Consider the following 25,078-nt stretch of genomic DNA (forward strand, 5'->3'; position numbering starts at 1 on the left):
CAGCAGTACATATATTATTTGACCATGACATATATCTGGTAGTTTCTTACAAATACATGTAGACATTGTAATATTTTGTAAATATTTTGTATGAAAATACAAAATATTTATTCTCCTCAGAATATCACAGTACTACCAGAATATTATAATAATTTTAAATGAATATGTCAAGATACTATTTCTAATTTATCCACATTTCTGATGGTAAAGTCTTTAAAGAATACCTGTCACCAGTGACAACTGTACCACACAATCGAATACCTAGAAAAATTTAACTTTTTAGCAGTTTTCCTTCTATAAGATAACAAACAGGCTTGAAACACCTTACCAATTACAGTCACTGCTACACATTTTACACTTACCTTGTACTTCCTTAGAGAAATATTATAAGGTACATAGTATTTATATAGAAGACTACTATTCCAATGTTCATTCATTTTGAAGGTGATTCAAACTTCCTGTAAATTACTATAAAGAGTTTTTATTACTCTTTAACAGCCTTTGCATCTGCTTTTAATGCAATGTGGAGACAAAGTGAGACACTTGACAAGCATTTCTTATCTGAACACCTGCACACTTTGGAAGGAGTTGACCCATCGCTTTCCCAAAAACACAAAAAATGATGTTTATCTCAGCGCATTGGTAGAAAGTGAAATTCACAGTTGAAAGTTCTAACCTCTTTGCAAATAAGAATAAGAAAAGCTTCAAATGCAACCATGTTTAATTAATTCTTAAGTACTTATAAAACAACGCTAGTCTTTTCACTTTACTTAAACCAGTCAACACTATCATGAACATGATTTCTGTATGCATACATTATTACACACAGTCCTTTTTCAGTGTTTAATTTTTCCTTTGATTATCTCACAGATTCATCTCAATATTAATCTGGTGAACAAAGTATCAGTCGCACAACTAAGACTGAAGAGCCCTTACGGCTGATTGTAAAAAACCCCAAACTAAAGAGGAGTAAGAGACAGAGTGAAAGGAACAAAACAAACATTTGAGAAAAATTTGTGCTTGGTAACCCACTCCTCTCTCCACATAACCATTCACTCATATCAATGAATACAATAAAGCTACTGCCAGGCTTTTACTGTGCCTTGGAAGTCATTAAAAAAGAGGAATAAAAATGCTACAAACAAAATCTCTACACCATAAACACACAGACTGGGAAATACAAACAATCTCCCTCATTAGATTGTTTTTACTTCTCATCATTTCTTAGTCATTGCTTTTTAAGCCCCCTTTTGAAGGGTGGGCAAGTAGATTCTTTGGAAATCACACTAGAAACTAAATTACTGCTCACATTGATCTCAATGATGAGCAGATCACAGAAAAGGACATAATAAATAGAAGGAAAATAATAATTTAGGTTGGAAAAGACCTTTAATATCATCCAAAACCACCATTAACTTGGCTCTGCCAAGGCTAAACCATGTTCGCAATAGCCATACCTACAGGTCTTTTAAATACGCTCAGGGATGGTGACAAAGGGGCCCTGCTGAGCCTCATGCAGATGTCCTTAGCCTACAGATCCGTCCTATCTAGATTCCCCTGCAGAGCCTTCCTGCCCTCCAACAGAGCGACATCCCACCCAATTTGGCATCCTCTGGAAATTGACTGAGGGTGCACTCATACATATGATACCCCCACCTTATACATGGGACAAGGTAGAAATTAGGAATTGTCCTGTTAGGAGAAATAAAACTAAGAGGAGAAAAATGAAAGTAAAGTGTGTCTTTCAGACAGCAGCTGAAGAGAGTGGTGAGAGAGACACAAAACAGTATTTATACATGCTTCTTCCAAACATGGTTTTTCTCAGCAGAACAGCAGATGCCATTGTCAGCACTGAAGTCAGGCATGTTTTATGACTAATTATAAACTTTAAATTGGCCACTTTTCTTTGGAACTACTTTTGAAACCAAGATTTCCACCCCTCCCCTGTAGCTAGATAAGTCCACATAGGGATCACGTCTTTTCTAGAGTTACCAACACAGACACTCTCCTACAAAGTACCATTATATGTAACAGCAATTAGAATGTAAATAACAGAATAGTATTTCCAGCAAATCTTCAACCTTCTCAAATGATAGAATTTATTTTCTATAAAGCTCTATAGAGTGCAAAGAGCACTTGTTTTCGTAGATTATTTCCATATTCGTAAAGACTTAATCTGAGTACAAAGCCACCAAATAACAATTCAGACATTTTAAACATATTCTGGAATAATCCAATACTACAGGGATAAAATTGAGCCATTGATGGCAGCTGTTAAAACTTCAAAGAATGCACTTATAGCTTTGTTTCTTTATTTCTTTGTTTTCACTTTGGTTTGGATTTTGGGGGGTCTTTTGGGCTTTTTTGGTGGGGTCTTTTTCTGTTTCATGTAACACAGCCTTTAGAAAATTTTGCCCCATCTTCTAAATCCCTCAGAACTTATCATCCTGTGGCCTAAAAAAGCAAATACTACAATAGCTATAATTTCTCTGGCACAATGCCAACAAGGTGCTGGCTTTCACAAACTACAGTAATGCTTCTTAAATTATCTAAATAGTAAAAATCAAGGTTCCATCATGTTTCAAATACAAATGTCTCACTAAAAAATTGATTGTCACCAAGTGGAAAAGAAAATGTAATCGGTGAACTGTTAAACTGATTTACAGAGCACAGCAGTATTTCTCGCTAATTTTGATGGCCCACATACACATAGGCATCACATTTTCCTTAGGTTCCTAGTAGATTTTACCTGGAATTCTGCCAGATATTTACCTTAAGTGTAACATGTGTAACACACTATTTTCTACAATATGTATTTTGTAAAAAGTAAGCATTTGTTTTGTTTCTTGCAAATAAGCTGCCATGACAAACTAATCTCACCATACGCTTTCTCCTGAATGCTGCCCAAAAGGTCAATGAGCTGTGTTCATCTCCTTTTCCCAAATAAACACAATCCTGAAGGAAACTGAATGAAGACATGAGAACAATCTCAAATTTCAAACAAAATAGAAAAGATCCTTTTTAAGACTATCTTCAAGCACTACGACATGAAAAATATTAGTTGTGCAAGTACACCATCTGCTGGCCAAAAACTAATTGCAGTAAAATTATTCTGAGAGACAACATATTGATCAGCGGCACCGTAACTTTCGCACCGACACTTTGGTACCAGAGTATATTCCTTCTTGTCCTCTAAACACCAAGTGGGTTGTGCACCAACCCACCATGTTGTCACCATGTTGACTGTCACATTAAGTGCTCAATCTGTCACATTCCTTAATGTCAACTCCTTTCACTAATATTTCTCCTTTGTTATTTATTTTTAAATGATACCCATTTTATTATAGGCATCCAAGTTTCTTTATTCTACCTTTTATGCTTTCTTCCCCAGTCACTGCAACCTTTAGGGCTTTGTTTCCTTCTCCTATGCACTTAACATCTGAGTTAGGATCCCTGAATGCTGCTTTTCTCACTTTCCTCTTTGATTTGACCTCCCTTCCTCATCTTTCCAAGAGTGTAATTCTGTAAGAAGGAGATCTCTGACCTTCTCTTTGACCAATTAGCACTTTCAAATTGGGTATTACTTCATTCATTCTCTTTTCATTGGAAATTTTGTTCATGCAAGAGTAAACTAAGATACTCAGGACAAAAAAAACCCACAATCCAAAAAAAGCATACCTTTGTAAAAAGTTATACCATAAGGCATTATCTACCAACAAAAAGACACAAAGAACAGAGAAGAAAAAGGCCAAGCTTCTATTTTTTGAAGCACTTTTTCTGTGTCTTGTGTTGATCTTCACAAAGCAACAGCCATCTGGAATGTCTCTCCACAGAAACATTACGAATTAGAATCTTCAATTATTTTCTAAACGATTTCTTAAAGCAGCTATGTGGACACACAAGGGAATTTGAGTTTGCCTTCTCTAAACAACATACCATTGGACATTCTTAGCTGTCTTTCAAAGAACATGTAACTCAGTGCAAGAACTGAACTGCCTTAAGCCATATTGGCTGACTGTATTTATCTCTGGACAGTCTTCAATTTGTCTTCCGTGAAGAATTGTGAAACACCAGGAGAGCCCCAGACCATCTGCCACAGCAAAATCATACTTGTTTTTCCTAATGATTGGAAAAGGCAGATACATAGAACATGAAATAACCCAACAACTTCACATATGGTACTTTCTTTTAATATATGTTTGCCCTGTATTTTTTAAATCCTCAAATATTTTCTGAAATGCTAATATATCTTCTCTTAGTCTCAGTGCTTTAGAAATCTAGTTCCTGTCTTACTTACATAGCCTAATTGATATCAATGGATATCTGTAATACTTTGGACAATGAGATCTGTTTTAAAAGTCCTTTTATCATCCATGGAGATCTTGGCAAGTTACCAGAAAAATTAATTTCTAATTGAGAGGTAAACAATATGAGTAAGTACATTTCCAGGAAACTGCAGACATTCCAAGCATGAAGTACAGCTACCAATATTCCTCAGTAAAGAGATATAAAAGATTCCATCTTTAAATTTTAAAATAAAACTTTGTTAAAATATCTCTAAGTGTCCACAGATACACACAGGAAACATACATATTACAACATTAATAAACAAATAATTAGGAAGATATCTCAAAGTTCTGGAGAGTTTGAAGTGAAGAAAGGGAAGAGTCATGATCAGGAAGAGCAGCAATATTCTGCTGTCTAAGGACAGAACTGTCTGACTCTTGCAGATGTAGAGTTAATTACAATCTTGGAGGCTTTAAGGAATAACACAAAGATTTCAAAAGACAGATTCTCAGTCACAAAGCAAGAGTGTATCCTCTAAGTAAAGTAACGTTTGAAAGAGGGCTGGAAGGGATAAACTTCATAAAAAACTATGCATACTTCATCATAAATGCTCCCATTGATATCTGCTCCATAAATAGGTGCCACAAAAGTCAAGTTCTTCCAGTATTTACGCTCCAGATCTTCATAGTCTACATATCTTGGAGTGCGGTATCTGCAGAGAAAGAGTTAGGCAAAGGTTCATCACCATCTTTCAACAACTGCCTCTACAATGGACTATGCTTCAATGCCATGGACAATAGACTATGCTATGAACCTTCCAGATGAAGTCACTTCATTTCAAATTCTCTGAAATGGAAGAATTACCAGTTGTCCTGACTTCTTAGTTTCATGGTTAACCATATCATGGAAACCTCCTACCTGACAGCTACAGTAACTAAACTCATCCACCAACCCACACAATAGTTGCTTCAGTCTCCAGCAGCAAATCAGCCCATTTACGAACCATCCTTAGCCTGAGCTCCTCCCTTTTATTTCTCTTCTGTAAAAAAAGACACATATGCAAAACACAATTAACAAGTATTTATTTTTTTCCTACCTCACTACCAGCTCTGCAAAAACTCAGATATAGGTCCTGTACAATCTTGTCTCAGAACAATGTAAACTAACTCAGCCGTGCAGCCATCACAGGCAAAACCAATACTTTCTTCTTCCTGCCCCAGAAAACCCTTTCAAGAAAAGCTGTGTTTCAAACAGCTGACACCAAAAACTTCTACAATACAGAGAAAAGAAATATTTAAGAGGACTTTTCTTTTTGTGCATGATACATAACACACATGCTTAAATATAATTATGTAAATACTTTTGAAAGGTTACTCATGTAGCCTTTCAAAATCTTGTGCGAAGAAGAACAACACACTTCCAATAGAAACATCTATCAACAGCTGTGCCTCAGGATCCTTTGTCAGATCTCTGTATTTCCATATATAAGTCTTCAGAGAAGAAAACATACTCCCCCTATTACTGCAACTCTACAACTACAGTTTCATTGTAGAATTGCCAGTATGTTACACCTGAACAACTGGAAAGAAAATCCAAACATACAACACTGAGACCAAGTACATTTACATCATGTAATAACTCTGAACAGAGACCAAAAAAAAAGAAAAAAACAAAGCTAAACACATCTTAACCAAAGCATTCTCAGCAACAGAATTGTTTTATTATTTCTAATGATAGCTCCAGAAATCAGATTGTACTTCTGTTGGGCTCTGAGTAATACACACACATTAACTCCTTGATTACAGAATGTGGATATGTTCCGGTTTCCTAGGGGTCAAGTAGAGAAGCATTTTCGTTCAATGGAGAGCTGCAAATGTCTAAACAAATAAAAGATTAAATACATTAGACTGAGTACACTTGATCCTTTTAAAGGCAACTGTGATTTAATTTCGATGCTCATGGCCCTTCTCTCTTACCCAAAGGAAATAGGCTACATCCTAATGCTCAAGAAAAGTGTCTTTAACAGAGAAGTCATCTACTTTAAGGAACAAAATTATTTTTATGGACTACAGCTCTCAGCTACTTGATAGTTCAAGAAATATCGACTGTAAGAGTGTCATAGAATGCTATGTGACACATTTTCTCAAGAGCAGTGACAAATATTTATAAAGACCTACAGCTAATAATAGACAGGAAGTCCTCCCAACTGTTCTACATTTGCATGCAAAATTAATTTGCCATCTGATTTCAGTAAAAACCATAAAAATTGAAATCAGACACGTTTCCAAAATATATTCCATTATGAATATAATAAACTTAACAAACACTATGATACATATGAAAAACTTCCCAGCATTTCTACATTAATCAATTATTTTAAGAAATTAGTGTACCTCAACTTATTAGGGGTTATTAAAATGTAAACTTTAACATCTATGAAAAAGTATTATTGAAAATCACATCAAATACCATTTGGTCATATGATTTACTCTCATCTCTAATATTTACTAAACAAATAATTTCAAGAACTACAAAAGAGGTTCCCATGGAACATTCAGTAAGCAGCCTCCTTAAAAGCTTTAGATGTCCTAGTTTTTCTTGGTCTTGATAACACCTTCTATTCTTATACCTAATTTCTTAATTAACCTATAATAGAAACTTGCCTTCAAACTAAGGCAGTATTACCTTTCTCATTCAAGTATCTTTTCTTTCTAAGATCCTTTGACTCATATTCCAGATACCACTTCCCCTCAGTTTTGAGGAGATAGTCAAGTAAAATATATTCTTGTTATGTGGCCAAAATGACAGGCAAGAATTCCTTCTGTCAATTCCCTCTTCTTGGAATGCTCAACAATTTGAAACATTGCAGTAGAGTGCCCAGCCCTTCACAAACTTTTTTTCCCCTTTCCATAATATTCATCTTGCCATAACCATAACACTGACATTCACTAGGTACCATTGAGTTGTCTTAGATTAATGCAAAAGCTTCTGGATTGGTTATAAAAGATATTGGAGTTTTCAGAATTACATGGTGATAGGCCATTCTAGTATCTAGGAATTAAACATTAATAGGTGTAATTAAATTAAAACTCAGATACACATCTGTATCATCTTCACTATTTTCTATATCTCCTAGAAGACAAAGGAAAAAAGGTAGACAGAAAGCATTACATCTCAGGTTTTTCGGATGCTTTCTTGCTGCCATGGCATCAGATGCTTTCAACAACAAACACAAGCAATACTTACGCTGTGGTACCCTTCCATACCTTGAGAGACAGGGAAAAAAGTAAAAGAAATCACCAGCAGCCTTGCACAATTCAAAGAAACCACAACATGTGAAGATAAGTATTAGTCTTAATAAGCAAGAGTACATACTTGTCACTGTTGGCTAAATTCCTGAACTCCTTCACTGTCATGGGCTTTTTCTGAATATTGTATTGTGTGAAAAGTCCAGACTGGCCAGTGACCATCTGTTGAATTGGAGCAGGAATCACCAAATCTTCAATATCATCATAATGCTTTCTCGGCTTCCATTCCTTTGGTGGGATAACCTTTACATACAGGAAACAAAATAGAATGGCACAGTTGCAATAACAATTCAAAACATCCTGGAAAAAAAATTGAAGAAACAGTTGAATATGCCCACATGATCAAAGGAACATTTGCATACCAGCTGTCTCCCATTAACTGATACTGTAAATACACCTAAACACTGTAAAAACCCATTCAGAACATGCCCACTATCACCTCAATGCACAAGCTGCAACTCACCAATCTACAGCAATTCTTAGGCAATTGTGCAAAAATACACATTTATAATAACAGAGTTGATAATTTTTTTCCAATCAGAAAGCCTTATAACTGACAAATAGTTTGCAATCCATAACATCATATACATTTAGTGTTAAAAAAATGTATGGATGTTGCATTTGAAGATATAGCTGAGAGGTGAACATGCAGGTGCTAAGTAAAAAGTTGGGCTCAAGGATCTTAGACGTCTTTTCCATACCTAAAGATTCAAAGATATAAAATTTTTATCCTCAATTAAAATAAAAGTTCCAAAAAAACCTGTCAGCCCACTGTCTAAACATTATTTGGTATAAACAGTATTTATAACTCTATTTTTTTAATGAAGAATGGAAAAATAGAGCTGCTTTAGATTTCCAAATCTGTTCAATTTACTCCCCATAAAACTACAGGGTACAGCTCTATTACAGTAAGCATGTGCACTAATTTAAATACATTAGCTTTTATAATTACATTATTTAATCCTCATAATTGAAGATTAAAGCTATGTGCAGATTAACCAGCTGTAAAGTTAATGCATTTATTTCAAACACCACAGAACTGCCCACAGTCTATGAAAACTCCTCAGCAGATTCTGAAGTGTTAGCAGAAGAAATTATTAAGAATTTCAAAGAAGCCTGTAGTCATACCAGTATTCTTTAACAGGGTGAGTAATTTTGAACATTTCTTGCACATATTATTTCAGCAGAAAATAATTAACTCTAGATGCATCATTTCTAATCACTTCTAAAATAAAGCAACAAAAAATTTTACATAGAAATTTTTGGCTTGGTTTCATTTTTCAACTTCTACTTGCCCAAAGGCTTAATGACATGTTTTTGATCCACTCATTACTTTCATTCTTCTGCTAAGTTCAAATCAAATTTCCATGAACGGTGACTTGGAAACTTTTAAAGTATCTTACAACAAAGTAGGATAGCTCTTATAAACATGCAACAAGTGAATGATATTATTTGAATAATTATTTCAAAATTTAGAGGTAGGTGTGAGAGATTGAAATTTTAAGGTTAAAGGCTTAAACATTGTTCTCAAGGGACTTCTTCCCCACTATGGTAAAACTGTATAAAGAAACTGTGCCCACTTGAGCCCACCCTTCTCTGAATATGCCTGGAACCTTGGACTGGGAGTTTAAGCACCTAAAGATAAGATACTATACTTCATCTGACATGATTGTTCAATTATCTCTGGTCTAGGGAGAAGTAAGCAAGGCAGAGGGAGAAGAAGGCATCCACAAGAAAGCCAAACCCAGCAGCTGTCCTGAAAATCAGCTCTGGTTAGGTTTTGGGTGGGGGACACCGTAGCCCACAGGCCCATCTGCTGAGGCCAGGTTTGCTCACACTCCCCTGTGGAGAGGAGGAGAAGTTTTGGGGGTGTAGCATACATAACCTCTGGGGATGAGTGGCATGAGAATGGTGAGTGAACACCCATTCTCCCTTACACTCAACTAGCGCAGTTGCAAATCCCCCCCACCCCTGGATGGCCATATCCACAGGGCATTCATGTGAGAGGCAGCTGAGGAGGTGTCATAACCCAGCAAAAACCCTGAAGCACCCCCAGAGTCCTCCCTGAGGGAAAAGGATGCAACAGATCCAGAGTCTGTTGCAAGAGACAGTATCAAACTCACCCCCACCACTGAGGTCAGCTACCTAGGCATTCACACCTGGTCCAAATGTATATTAATCTACTGAATTCTGTGGTTTTTGGGCAACCCTCACCACCAAGAAGACCAGAATAAGGTGGTGAAGATGGAAACCACAGTGGTGATATTTCTACTTATCCTGTCTCTCTGTCACTCTCTTTCGCTCCCCCTTTTTTTCTCTCCCCTCCTTTTCTATTTCTTTCTATCTCTCTCTCTCATAGTTACTGTTAAACAAAATCTATACTTCTGACTTCAGCATATGCTCTTGTTTGCACCTCAATTCAGGCAGAGGTATCTCACTAATGAAGGGATCACAATGAGGCAGTCCTTAAGCTACACAGCTGGACTGGTTTCTTACAAACATTTTAGGATTCCATCTATAAGAGTCCATTAGAAATTTCACTATTTCATCTCTCCATGAAAGTTATAAAATTCTAAAACAGATAGATCCTAAGATCATTTGCTAGCTTTGGAAAACAATCACAAATAGGCTGTGGGATCTCAGCACCTCAGGACTGAGGTACAGAGAGACCGAGACTACCCTTGGGGGGCTCGGGAGTCCTGGAATGTTGCCAGAAGTGTCTGGTGGCAGGACTTTGATCCTACACAGGAGATGACACCTGTATGAGGACTGGGAGGATTTCACTGGGTGAATGGTGAAGGGATAAGTTAATTAAGGTGTAGAACACAGGGTTTAGGATTTCTGTACAGGCGGGTCTAGAGAAGTAAGATGGAGGAATTGGGGCGTGTCCTGTCCTTCTTCTTCTTCTTCTTGGCCTCCATCTTCTGTGGTGATGGTGGCACTTTGGGATTGGTCTTTACTAGAAGTGCACCGGTTAATAAGAGTAGAAGGTATTGGAGAAAAATCATAAATATTGTACACGTAACTTTGGGTATAAAGATAAGTGACCGCCCCGGGGGTTGTGGAGTGTGCCCATGGCTGACTTGCTGTGCAGACCTCTGTTGGGCTGAAAGAAAATCTTTTAGATAAACAATTAATAAACACTGAGACCGAAACAAGATCAGAAGTCTCTCCTCGTCCTTTGAAGCGCCGGACTGTCCAAGGCCACCCTGGGCCTTTACAGGCCACCTAAACAGCCGAGAAACCGAGCAAGTGGCATCCCTGAGCTATCTCCAGTCATAAACCAGCCAGCAGGAGAAACAGAAAACCAAAAAGCCTAAATCAAGCCTAAATCAGCCTAAATTAGCAAAAAGAGAAAACCCTGGAATTCGACAATAGGCATATTTTAATGTTAATATATTCAAACAATCATAAGAAATCCAGTCAAGACCATCAGAGCTAAAAGCACACAGTGAAAGACAAACATGAAGCCAAAGGAATTTTATCTAATACTAACATACTTCCTTAGCTAATGTTTTTATTTTACACATAAGCAGGTGTTTTTATCTAGTTTTTACACAAATGCAACTCCCTCTTTTCCTTCTCAGCATCCACAGGACTTCTGCTGTACAAAAACTATTTAGCAAGTGTCAGCGTTGTTTGCTTTTAGAGAAAAAGAATAATCCAATCATCTTGTGATTCCTACTTATTTCTTTCACAGAACATTTAAATTATACTCACATTAACAAAATATGAAATGTTAGTTTGGAAGCAGAGAAGTCATGCATTCAGAAAATATGCATAGAAATCAAATATGTGCATAGAGATTTCCATTTTCATGATTATTAAGCATGAAGTCAGAGGTTTGGCTCAAATACATGAATACTGAAAAGCAAAATTTGCATTATCTTATTTAGTTCAAGGTCAATGTGCTTTAAGCAATAAAAACATTTTTATGAATATGGGTTCAAAATATCCCTTCCAGCTAACTGGAGTATGTTTATTACTGTTATAATTGGAGTGCTGGTTAGAGAAGAGAATTCTGTGGGGATTGATACACAAAAAAAAGTTTTAAAAGAAGATAAAAATAAACCTTCTGCCCCAAAGAATTTGCATTTTCTAAGGAAGACAAGGACAAAGACTGAAGATGCTAATATATCATGTTCAAAGCAACACACAGCTAGCCAGTATAACAGCTGGAATGACTAGGTCTCTGTGGTTTTACCACTGACCTGCCCCATTGAAGACTCTTCATATTTCCTTTAGTAAAAATAGCATCTTCTAAGTCAAGCAAGTTAGATTTATTCAGTGGGAGCAACCTAGGTCAAATTCATCAATCACATTGTTGAATGCTCAAATATGAAAAGGAAAAGCCTAAGGCAAGACTTTTCCATTTACATATTTATTTATTTATTTATCAAAGATGCTAAGCATCTAAGCATACTACACTACTAAGCATATTACTAAGCATATTCACTACACTATACTAAGCATACTATACTATATTAAGCATATTAGTATAGTGTAGTATCGTTTAGTGCAATAAACATACAGTTTTAGATAGGGATGTCTTATTATACCAGTCAGTCTCCTGCATGAAGACTGCACGTCAGTACTGATAGCAGAGTGCTATCAACACATACATTTCTGTTAAATCCTCTTTCATATACTGGTTATCTCCCATAGATCTGATTCTGAATGGCACTGGCTACTACTCCTATGTAACTATTACTCCCCAACTCATTTGAAAGTTGTTTATCTTGCACTTGCCAGTATCTATTTTCAGCATACTGTTCTGAAATTCTCTACTTGCCGGTGTGACTGCAAATCAATTTAACTCTTCTGCTCTTTATCAATGCAGTTTGAGTTTTCTAAACACTGCATTCTCTGCTAAAGACAACTAATCTATCAGTGTCCCTTGTTTGTCATTTGTCCTACTGTTTTCAGCCTTTGTCTTCCTTTTTAAGTATAGAATCCTCTGTAACAGTAAGACTAAAATAGATTTTCTGTTCCCTAAGCTCATTTCAGACTTTCAAAAGTCTAATGGCAAATTTTTTGACAATTTGCTCAAGGGATGCCACAGTACATTATCTGCTTTGGCAATGGTTTGATATTGTTTGTCTGGTACCTTAATTACTTGTTTCAGACATAGTATTAGGAACTTCAATGGTGGTTGCAGTTTTTTAATATTTTATTTCCTATACTCCTTCCTTCAATATTTGCAAGTCTTATAGTCATTTCATCCCCATTTACACACACATGCTCTTCTACACAGGTAACAGGTCTTCTCCCTTTACACATTCACATTTAACCTAAAGTGTTGGGTATGCCTACCCTGATTGTGTTCTCTGTTTAGAGCTTAAATTACTGTTTCTGCAAAAACATATAATTCTTCTGGTAGTCATTACTCTTCTTGCATTCATACCTGAGATTGTACACCCTGGACTTAAAAAAAAAATTAGGTTCCCTGTAAGTCAATATTCTATTACTATCAAAACTGATTTTTTTTCCTGTTATTTTAAAGTTAATACCAAAAACTTAGAAAATGTCCCTTAAACTTTTGCAGCATTAATTATTCACTTGATAAGATTTGTTTTAAAAATACTTAGTTGGTTAACTTTCATTTATAAATTTTTGAGATATTATCAAAATATAGTGAAAAAAAGAATATAAAATTCTCAAGATAACCTAGTAATTTGTTGAGAGTACCTGACCGATTGAAAACAGCAAGAGATGCTGTAACTGCTGTTCAATCAAGCAAGAAGATACCACTACAATGAAAGTCACTACTCAAGATTAAAGGACTGCAATGCATCATCCCCACATAGACAAACAAGTTCCAGAACACAGCTGAACATAGGAAAAATTCAGCACATGCCTTCCACTGCTGCCTACTTATCACATTTCTACTTCTTTTGGCAGAGAAAATTTTGAGAATATAACCTATGAACTCTATCAGCTGAAATTAAAGAAAAAAACAACCTACAAGGTTTTCAAAGAGTGAAGAGTTCAGTTTTGCTTTGTTTCACAGGCAGCAAGAGGCAGGAACAGGCAGGGGGGAAACCAAGGATTTCAAGTTTTGTTCCTCTTCACTCATATTCTAAATGTCTTGACCATGCAACATTAGCTTCAAAACCCAGTGATGGGAGACAGCTGCTCCCACAGAGTACTTAAAACAACTAAGCTGGTAATTCCAGATTTGCACTGGTTTCTGCTCGTTTGAAAAGGGGCAAAACGGACAAAGCATAAACAATTATATGATGTATCACTAAATTACATCAGACTGAACCTCTGACAATCCCTCTCTGATAGGGGAGGAACTCCTGCACTAAGGTCCTGGATGTGCCATTGTTCAAAGAGCAATACAGCCGCAGTTAGTGTGCCTGAAGTTCTCACTAACAAGAACAAGAAAACTATTTCCATTCAAACACTGCCTTACCATCTTTACGTTCACCATAATGAAGAGGGATTATCTGCTCCAGGAAAGCTTTACACAACCCTAAAACATCAAGTTCAACACCTGGTATATCAGGACTATCATTTATACTATCAACTCCCTGCTTTGTTCTGATTTGACCAAATATTGTTTGAATCTACTTAGAAAGAGATCCTTTTTTGCTATAGTAAACTTGTAAACAATTTTCAGTCAGAGAAAAAACACTACACAACACCTTCATTAGTCTGCATGAAATATCAGACACTGAAAGGCTCTTTCTTAAAATAGTAACAAATCATTAACTACTCCTTGAAAATAAATTGGAAAAAAAAATAAAAAGGTCAAGTTTGTAATCAGCAAAATACAAGTATTGGGAGATCAGGTATTAGGAGCATTTTTCTTCTTTGTTATACATGCTTACCTTTGCAACTCCAGCCCTATGAGCACCTTGTGATTCCATGTGTGCTAAGTATTTGTTGAATTCCCTGAATTCATCCATCGAAGGCCTAAAAGTCATGATTTTGCAGCTTGGGTTTGGAGGACTATCTGAGGTAACAGCAGCCATTCTGGTTCAATTTCAATCTACCTGTTAAAAAAAAATCATACACTGTTGAGAATAATCTGTAAAACCAATTCTGACATTCAACATACATGGTTTCAAACAGAAAAAAATTATCTACAATTATCTGCCCAGGCTAATATAAAAGGCACAAAAGAAATGCTTATGTTTTATCCTTACTCCTTTGAGAATACTCAGCCTTTAGCCAGCACAAACACTATTGTAAAAGACAAGCACACAGTTCAGTCCATACCTCTGCTTTTACAGCATGTTTCCAAGTTAATCTAGGATCTTCCTTTGTAGATCCATCTGCACATTCTCTGTCTAGAGAGTTACATTACACAGGCATAACCCAGAATAACAAAGCTACATGTTTAATAAAATATCACTATTTCCATTCAGTAAATGGAGAAAAACAATGTACTGTCTAGCAGTAGCCAAATGCCAGAGCACCCATTAGAATAATTTAGTCATTTTTTGCTGCAAGATAAGGATTAGGAGGAGAGCAAAGTAGGCTCAAAACTTTAAAGGGTATAAAGAAAACTGTATTAACAGAACTAAAAGAAAAAATAGTAAGAAATTAGAAAAAACCTTCAGAACACTTCTCCTTCCCCCAACTCTTCTTTCTTTTTCTGCTTAAAGAGAAAAGAGACAAATCTGGTATTTTCAGTCAGTTTACCACTTTTAAAATAATCTTTCTTCAGTTCACTCAGGGAGAGAAGTCTCTCCTGCCATGCTATGGAGACTTCTCCACAAGAAATAGTTCTCTCATTTCGTTCTTTTAATTTTCGTGAATTGCAGCCACCCAGAAATCCACAATTGTGAAGTTCTTCCCATGGTTTGGTAGTCTTCCCACAACTACCACCATGGGTCTCCTCAGTTTACTGGGTTGCAGTTTTAAGCATAAGCTGTTCTAGTATAGAACCAAAAGTTCTTTTATCTCTGGGAACAGAGGTTTTCTTCTCTCATCCCTGGGGTGAGGTTTCTCATTTCTCTCATATCTCCGTTCAAGCTCCTCATTAGATCACAGCTACTTCAACATCTGTTTGCTTCAACACTGGTGCTCCTGCTCATGGCTCTAGTTAGAACGCTACATCCTCCCAAATGCATTCTATGAGTTACAGGGAAAAAAAGTCTGTTTTATCAATTATATCTTCACCATAGCCTTACAAGAGAATTTCAGCCCAAGACTAAGGCATCTCCTCATTCTCCTCCCACGTGGGATTTGACTCCTTCTTCACTGACCTTGGTGACTCCATGTTATTTTCTTTACGTGTCTTCACCCTTTCCTTTTTCTCTCACTTGGGAGAGGATTGATGCCTTCAAGTTCAATCTGTGCACTAAAACAGTTAATATCTCACCCTGGCCTATAGATGGTTACGTGACCTCTGCCAGGCAGCAGCCATTCTGGCGGCATGGCTGTTTCCTGGCCCCTGCCACGTTCAATTACAGCTGTGGGGCTGCTTTTCTGCACAGGGCTGCAGAGCCACCTCTGTTCTCAGCTGCATGATTTTCTGCAGTGCCAGAAGGATGGCTGGGCAGCTCATGGCTGGAGCAGAGACTAGCTGGGCTCCACCTGAAGCTGAGCAGAGCGGGCCTGGCCCACCAGCCATGGCTGGAACTCAGCAGTAGTAGCAGAATCTCAGCTGAGCCATGCGGTGGGCCAACCTGGCCATGCGCAGGTGCCAGCCAGGCCAGCGCTGCAGCAGAGCAGGGCCCGGCCCAGCCAGGCCGCATGGGCCCCACAGCAGAGCAGGGCCCAGCCCAGCCAGGCCACATGGGCCCCACAGCAGAGCAGGGCCCGGCCCGGCCAGTGTCCAGTAACCTGTTGAAAGGCTGGAAGCAAGAGAGTTTTTCCCAGGGCTTGTTCATCTTTAAGTGTGATTTCACAAAGGCATATTGAGCTCTCTTAAGTGGTTTAACGGGGTGTCAATATTCAAAACTAGCCAGCTGATTGGTTCTGCCAGGTCCAAAGGAAGCTCCTAAGGTCCTTACAGGGAATCACTTCCATAGCTGATGATTTTTTTTTCCTTAACTAACAACTAAACTACATTAAACCATGACAATCAATTATTCACTTCCCACTCACACTGCGAATACAGAGGAAGAGCACTTGGATTTTCTAGCTCTCACTATCAGCAGTTTAACAACAGGACTATATTCCTGCTCATTCTTTGAAAACTTCAACAGAGAAAAAAAGCAAGAAAGCTATACACATAAAATCAGCATTTCCTCTGACTTCCATTTCTACATTAAGACTGACTAAAAGCAAAAGTTATTTCCATTTCATTCACCAGGATACAGTGCTCATGAAAGGACTGAACTTTAGGCAAGTGACAGATAAACATTACCTTCGGATCAGAAGGTGCTGCAATTCCCAAGTATAAATCACCATGTGCTATCTGCCATTCACAAAATTCTTCACCAACCTTACAAAAAACTGCTTTTTTGTAATTTCTTGCGACGTGCTCTGATCAGATCTGTGGTTACCTCAACCCTTCATGCCAAACTGGCAATTAAATACCACACAGCTGATCACATTTCCCCCATCCATAATGAGATTGGAAGGAGAATCGGTGAAAAAGTAAAAATTCACGAGTTAAGAACAGCTTAATAATTAAAACTAAGTAAAAATTATTTTTTTTATTGTTATCATAGAGAGAGAGAGATAAAAAAGCCCAGGTGATAGATAATACAAACTGTCATCAGCCACCCTTCTGGGTAACTCATCCATGTTATATCCTGGGCATGCCATTCTGTGGTATTGAGCAGCCCTTCAGCCAGTCTGGGTCATCTCCCCCACGGGTTTTTGTGCATCTCCTTACTGGAAGAATGCAAAACACTGAGAAGTCCCTGATTAAGATTCAGCACTATCTGGCAACAACCAAAACATCAGTGTGTTATCAGCATTATTCTCATACTGAATCCCAAACACAGCCTCTACCAGCTAAACACACAAGTTAGTATTAATTCTGCCAACTCATACGAGCACACAGTATCACATCACCGGCATCACCTTTCCCATCACAGATGAAACACATTTCCAAAAGCATAACTCAATTTACCAATTAACTTGCAGTTACTATGTAAACACATGAAATTAAATTATCTATATAGAAAGTCAGTGTCAAAAGGAAACCTCTTACCAGCCATTTAATCCTCATTTTCTCTGTAGGTGAAGAGCATAAGAAATCACAGTGCCTGTATTCATTCCTATAGGCTTCAAGCTCTCTCTTCTTTGGAATTATTTTTTTTAACGTGAAAGGGTAAAAGTTTGAAATATTTCATATATTCCTTATGCAAAAGGGTAATGAGACAAAAAAAAATTGATATCTAAGTGATTCAGCCATGAGAAAAGCTGCAGGATTATTTTTGCCAATGTCTGATTTCAAGCACCAGGCATAACAATTTATGCAATAATAACAAAGTTATCATTGCATAAATTACCATGATAAAAATTTCTGTTAACCAAAACCTCTCACCAAAATACACCAGTTTTAATGATAAGCTGCTCTAGAAGCAGTCACATACCAAATCAACTGAATATATCCTGGTGCTTTGACACAATGAAGAAATTCAGTTAATTTAAGGGTTGGTAATTGAGCTAATAAACTATGATTAACTCACACTGTCACAATCACACCTCGGCATTCTTGCCTGACTACCAGACTCTTAAAATCCTGCTTGTGAAGATACTCACAACATTATTCCCTTTTCTCTCTATCTAACTAAGTACATACTCAAGCATGTAACATACTGCACTGTGAGGAACCTCAATCTGTATCACAAGCAGAATTAATAAATTTCAACTAATTATGAACACATGTGTAGAGTATTAGAAATGCCGAATTTTTGCCCAGCTTCATTGCAGTGTAAAAAAAACAAATCCTGCCCTTCACAGATCTTATTTCTACCATCTACCATCTATCTTAGGGTCCAGGCCCCTAAACAATGAGCATACAGACCAGACAGCTGTATTACTTTCAGTAGAAATAAACTATTCAATCCATGCTCTTGTGTAACCTTCTTCCTCAGTTAAAAACACCTTCTCATTATCTTACTGAGTAAAGCACAATGTTTGCAAGAACTCCTTAAGAATATTCAACCATATAACATCTTTCAATCAGGCGGCACAAAGATCATAAAGGCTATGAAGAATTTGCTATGCTAGAGGTCCATTAGATGTTTCTACTAATTTTATGGTTTCTTAGTAACTAATCATCTTCTTTATAACTATGATCTATCAGTTGTAACTTCTTATCTGTTTTACAATTTCATTATTGCATTTCTTCATTACAGCACCAATCTGAAACAGTAGGCAAGAGGTAAGTACTGAGTTACAATGTCTAAATTTAACACAAAAAATAACACTATGCTACAAACTAATCAGAAAATGTTGGCCTTCCAATTCAATTCTATTAACTTCTAACGCAACATGCAATTCTTTCAAGGACTTTGTGGAACTCAGGAGTCCTACATTCTTTCTCCAAACAATGCCTTTTGGTATTTTTCTCACACACAAAAACTCAGTTATACCCTAGCCAAATCATAGGGACAAGAGAGCATAATATATACTCCAGTGTCATAGTTAAGAGGCTTCAGAGGCAGACAAAATCACAATTACTATGAGACCATTCTAACACAAAATCTGCACTGCAATCATACTATTGCTGACTTAATTATTGCACTTAGGTGTATATGTAACTACTTATTTTGTGATAAGCTGTACAATCTAAGAAATAAAACTTCCAGAGCTTTTACTGACTACTACACAATGAAAATGTCAAATTATTAGTAAATCCAAAGTTATAAAAACAAGGCAAACATGCCCAGGATGTACTTTATGAAATAGAGAGAAGAGTAATATGTATATAGGGAAATTTTACAGTTATTCTAAGTCCCTCATATCAGCATTGTAATCAGACATTTTCTGTCCCCTTGCATGACAGTACTGCAAGCTGAAAAAGATGCCCATAATTACCTAGAAAAACAAAGGGTAATGTGAAAAAATGTGAACAAACCTCACTCAAATTATCATGCATTAGTACTTTACGTAACATTCAAAGAAGCTTTTTAGCTAATCAGGGGAAAGCTTTAGCCAAACAAGCCCGAGCTATGAACCTGATCCAATAAACTCCACAGCCTGTCCATAAAACTTCAATTTCTTATTGACCAAATAGTCTGCCTATGTCTTAAAAATGTCTGATTACACAATTCAGAATGTAAACAAAATACAAGCATGTAGTTTGTCCAAAGTTGCCAGCTAAACAGCTAAGTTATCTAGCCAGGAACTAGGTTCAAGAACCTGATCCTTCTTTTGAAAAGTTTATAGCCATTGCAAGGCCCTGTTAAAACCCTCAAATCATCAGCTAGGAGAACATTAATGCTATATTAGTCTTAATACTGCAGAAGTGAAAACATGAGGTCAGCAAAGTTCAATCATCCACATCTATGCCAGTATGTAGCCCAAGAAATCTGATGAACTAAAAATGCCAGAGTTCAACACCAGAAAAGCTCACATAGAGCAAGATGAAATCTCATTAATGCTACAATGGTTTACATAATCCAAGATGCAAAAATATTTCACTGGTTATGATGACAGGAAAAGTGCTTTTTAAACAAATCCTGCAAAATCTAAACACATGGCTTGTACAGACATAATAAAGATATTGAAGAACAGAAATGTACATTACATGCTTGATAGCACATTTTAGTCCACATGTTTTTTGGTAATTGCAGAATCTACGTAATTGTTTCTTCTGTATCCTAAGAAAAGGGAAGGACCTCTATACCCCATCACAGCCTTTACAAATTAGTACTAGGCAGCTACAATTTCCAGCCTGCACTGCCAAAACATTGAACTGCTTCTTTGTAACGTCCACATACTAGAAAAACAGCATGTGTTAATTTGCAGTTAGTTAAAAGGCACAAAAACCTGTAGCCTTCACTACATTAAACCAACTTTTAGTATTACAATAGTGTCTCTCCACCTTAATATTATGCTCTGAAGGCTATACGCTTCTCTTTCCTTCAAGTCTAAAATAAACTAACCAGTACTGTGAAGTCCACTCACCATCAGTGGGGAATCCAAACTTTCCGGCTCCAGACTACAAAAGACTTTACAAAATAGCTCTTCCTAAGATGCATCTCTTGACTGCCTGCTTAGGGCAGTCCCCTCTACTGAAAGCACTGTTGAAAAAACGAAAAAGCACAGACTAACACATCTACTTTGCAATTCACAAAACTATTAGCTAACTTGGAAAAGCAATAAATAACTATAGGCCACTGCATCATAAAATAAATGTGTTCATATTTTGAAAGATAAGATTATTTTAATCTCTGTGTTCTAATAAATAGAATTGCAATGTACACAAGCTTTACTCTACTATCAAAATTAAACAAATTACATAAAACAAACTCCAGCAGAAGAAAAAAGTATGAAGGAAGATGGGAAAAAATCAAATCTCTTAACATCATCACTTCTCACAGATAAATTAAAACACACATTTTTTAACTTTTCTTCCAAATTTTCACCCACACTAAATATAGGACAACAAACATTTGACAAGAATTCATCCTGGGAACTTTTTTTTCAGTAGATAACAACAAGGAAACAAACTTGTCCAGAGAAAGGCATGTACAGGAAGGCCCAGGTTTGTTTTTTTTTTTTTTTTTTTTTTTTGAGGCTGTTTTGCAAAATAACCATGTTTGAACCACCAGCTCTGCATAAGCAGGAAAGGAAAGAAGTAGTAGAAAATTGTGCCTTAATCTATATTAGTTTCAATTTTACTTAAAAGTAAAAGCTCTGTGAGTAGATTCATCAGTTTTAAGAAGTTGTTAGCATTCTGTAAGCAGGTACCATCCAACCCCTTGTACTGTTCAGCAAAGCAAATTCAAAAATCCAAAAATATTCAATTGGCGCACTTTCAGGCAACTGGAAACACAAAAGCACAGTTTGCATGTTCAACTGTTACTGGGCATGCAAATAGTTAATCCTCAGTGCAATCTGGGTTTGAATTATGTTTGAATTGTTCCTTTAATAATGGTAAATGTGCAAGCAATTATGTCTGCCTACTTTATGTTTCCGGCTTCAAAACAGATCCTATCCATCGGGAATTCCAAATCTGTTACTTAGGTTATTTGACTGTATTAACAGGGAAAATAAATATATGGAACATAATGCTTTGTATTTGTGATATGAGGCCAAATCTCATGGTTAGGTATGAATTCCTCAGATATTCACCATCATCAGAAAGACTCAAGTTTATAAATGTTAGGAGTATTGAAGATTTTAAAAGATTCTACAAACTTACGAAACCAAGAATCCAGGTAGACAACCATACTCTGAAGATCCTGAAACCACCTCTATTTTACCACAAAGATCTGAATAGTTTGCAAGCTTCATTACAAGATTAAATTTCTGTCTGGTACTACCCTACAGCAACAATGTTTCAAAATTATAAATTGGTTTAACTTGAGCCCATAAATTTTGAACAGAAAAATGACCTGAATTCATTCCTAGATATTCTTCTCCCACACCAGGCTCACAGCATGAAAAACATCTTGAAATAAGTGATCTGGGACAAAGGGCAAGGGAAAAAAAATTACAGATAAAGTATTTTTCTCATTTTTATCTGCTACCCGTGACTCAAGAGTTTCTACTTTTTATTATTAAAACACGGGTATGAAATCCATAGTCCTAAATAAAAGCAGCATGTAACAGCCTCCAGCAATGGCAAAAGCAAGTTATCAAGAACCTAACTAGTCTCCACATCTTCATGATTGCTAACAGCAGGTATCTAGATATACGTAAGTGTTGGGGTAGATTATAATACATGTTTTCAGAATACCATCTCATTCTTCAGCAATGTATATACCAAGGAATCCTTAAACAAAGAGGATATTACTACATTTTGCAAAGTGCGATGATTTTTTCCCCATGATTTTGAACTTTTGTAAGCCTTTAATATCCAAAACATTTCATGATGACGCATTCTACAATCAACAACATGCTAAGTGATATATCTTCCTCTGTGTATGTTGAATATTTCACATTTTAGTTTCATCTCATAGCTCATGTGCATTCTGAGAGTAACTATCTAACTGCTCTTATCTACCTTCAGACCATACAGGTCTTACAGATCTTCACCATGGTCTCACACTGTCTTTCTCCTAAGCTGAAAACTTCTAGTCTCACCACAGAAAATCCATTCCATATTTCTGATCATCTGGATCTCTACCGTTCCAGTAAATTACTTTTAGTCAAGGGAAAAGAATATCCAAGCTGAAAGCACTATTTAAGATGCAAGTAAACCATCAACTGACACAATGGTGTAACATTTTCAAATTTGGGTGTAGCCCTTAAAAAGTCCAGACAGTGGTTTGGCCTAACTCTCAGTTTTCAAAAAGCTAATTTACAAGTACCTAAAATTTCAGAAAAATATTCATTGCTAATGCAGCCTATAATATTGCTAGGGATAGATGTGTACTCCTTCCCAATTAAGCACTTTTTAAAGCACAGTTTTACTAGGTCTGTCATTTCTGCCTATATGGCATTTAATTAACTCCTCTAACAAGTCTCCTCCCGAAAGATACCCCTACAGCTCTTATAACCCTTATAGGTTGTGTGCAGAACCAGGAGATTAACTCAGGTGTCCCTGTGTGTACCTTCCAACTCAGGACATTCTATGACTTCACAAGTCTTTAAAATCAAAACATATATCTTTTTTTCAGGGATATGCTACAGCAACTGTGATAATAATTTTCAATTTTAAAACAAGCACTGACCGAAGACTTTTCTCTCATATACTTTATTCCAGCTCTGATCCAACAGCTATTTAACTATGTCCACATATCTGAGTGATACATATTGTTTCCTGGGTCAATCCCTAGAAAGGAAAATGCTAACACCAACACCACTCCAAACCTAAGCTGGAGGAAAAAAACAGCATGAGGGTCAGTAGTTCAACTTACTCTCATTTCAACTACTGAAGCAGGAATCATGTTTGTGTTTTCCATCTTCTTGTGTTTGGAAAATACTTCTGTGAAGCAATGCCACCAGCTACTTACGACAGTACAAGCAAAAATAAAGGTAAAGCCCAAGACCAATTTTATCCCATAGACACAAAAAAACCCCCACGGCATTAGGCATCACTAAGTTTCTTTCTTGTGGAAAAAGTGATTCTGCTTAAAAGGTGCTGGTTTAGTAGCCACTAAATAATAACTCCAGTTCCTATAGTTGGTAATTCTCAGCAAAGAATCATAAAGCTACACTTCAAAAAGTAAAATATAAATGCCGTTTATTCTCTGAGGTAGTATAATTTTTTTAAACAACACACGGACACAGGAGTATTTTTCCTAATATAGTTAACCTATGAGAAATAATATTTCGCACACACTTCCCACTCACTTTCTCAGCTAAAATCAGAGGAGAGTAACCTCATCAAGAGAAGACTAGTACCATGACAGAGAGATCTGATCCCACAACCAGCTTCGAAAGCGTTTTACAACCACGGACAGATGTGGAACAGGCGCTTAATTCGGTTCTTCACTCAGCACACAACCCTAAAGTCTTAGCTACATGCAGGAACGAACGAGCTGCACCAAAAAGAGACTGCCTGGAAAGCCCGCAACAATTTCATCAAATCCCTGACAGACATGAAGAGAGAAAAAGGTCTATTTCACTCCGCCACGCACTTCGACCACGCGGAGAACCCGCCCGACCTCCCGCAGAGCTCCCACGGCAGTCCCGACCCAGAACAGCCGGCGGCGAGCAGGAACGCCAGATCCACTTTTCCCACTGCTGCCGGTTTCGCTTCCCCGCCTCGGTCGCAGCCGCCACCCTCTCGTCCGCGGCGCGGAGCCCCCGCTCCCATCCGCTGCCGGCGCGGGGGCTGCCGCGGGACCCGTCGCGCCTGCGGGAGCTGCCCGGCGGCACTTGGGCCGCTCCGCCCCGCGCCCCGGAACCGGGCCCGCCCGGCGATGCCCCGCCGCCGGGACCCGCCGCGCACCCCCGCTCCGACCTGGCCCGACGCACTTCGGCCGCCCCGCCGCCTCCCCCGCTCGCCCCCAGCCCCATACCTCCGCGCCGCACACTCGCGGCCGCCGCCTGGGCCAGCTCGGCGCTGCCTCCGCACCTGTCCGGGAGAGGCTCCAGCGGGCAGGCGCGGCCGGAGGAAGGGATGAGGGGCGGAGCGGCGTGGGACGGGAGGGGACAGGACGGGACTGGGCAGGGCAGAGCACGGCAGGGGCAGGGGCAGGGGCAGAGACAGGGACAGGGACAGGGACAGGGACAGGGACAGGCCTGTTCCCTGCCGCCGCCGGGTCCCCCGTTCCCTCGAGGCTGCCGCTGCCCCGCCGTGCCCGCACGGCAGGCACCTCGCTCCCGGATTTCGGATGACAGCTGCTGGATGCGCACGCGCGCTCGCAGGGGGCAGCGCACGTGACCCAGGGAGCGGCGCCCGGCGCGTCACGTGCCGGGAGGGGGGGGCGGCGCTTCCGGGCGGGGCA

The 25,078-nt window shown here is 38.1% G+C and overlaps 1 protein-coding gene across 1 annotated transcript in view; it reads right to left on the reverse strand.

Moving 5' to 3' along the window:
* Window positions 1-24,841, reverse strand: part of KDM4C (lysine demethylase 4C) — a 252,376-nt gene extending 227,535 nt beyond the window's left edge. Inside the window, exons 1-4 of the mRNA XM_058043746.1 lie at window positions 24,650-24,841; window positions 14,432-14,596; window positions 7,663-7,838; window positions 4,885-4,999 (exon numbers count right to left, since the gene is read on the reverse strand). Of these exons, the coding sequence (XP_057899729.1) occupies window positions 4,885-4,999; window positions 7,663-7,838; window positions 14,432-14,575 (435 nt within the window). The 5' untranslated portion in view covers window positions 14,576-14,596; window positions 24,650-24,841. The remainder of the gene's footprint in view (window positions 1-4,884; window positions 5,000-7,662; window positions 7,839-14,431; window positions 14,597-24,649) is intronic.
* Between the last annotated feature and the right edge of the window lie 237 nt (window positions 24,842-25,078).

This window comes from Melospiza georgiana, chromosome Z, assembly GCF_028018845.1.
Source record: "Melospiza georgiana isolate bMelGeo1 chromosome Z, bMelGeo1.pri, whole genome shotgun sequence".
Classification (NCBI taxonomy): Eukaryota; Metazoa; Chordata; class Aves; order Passeriformes; family Passerellidae; genus Melospiza; species Melospiza georgiana.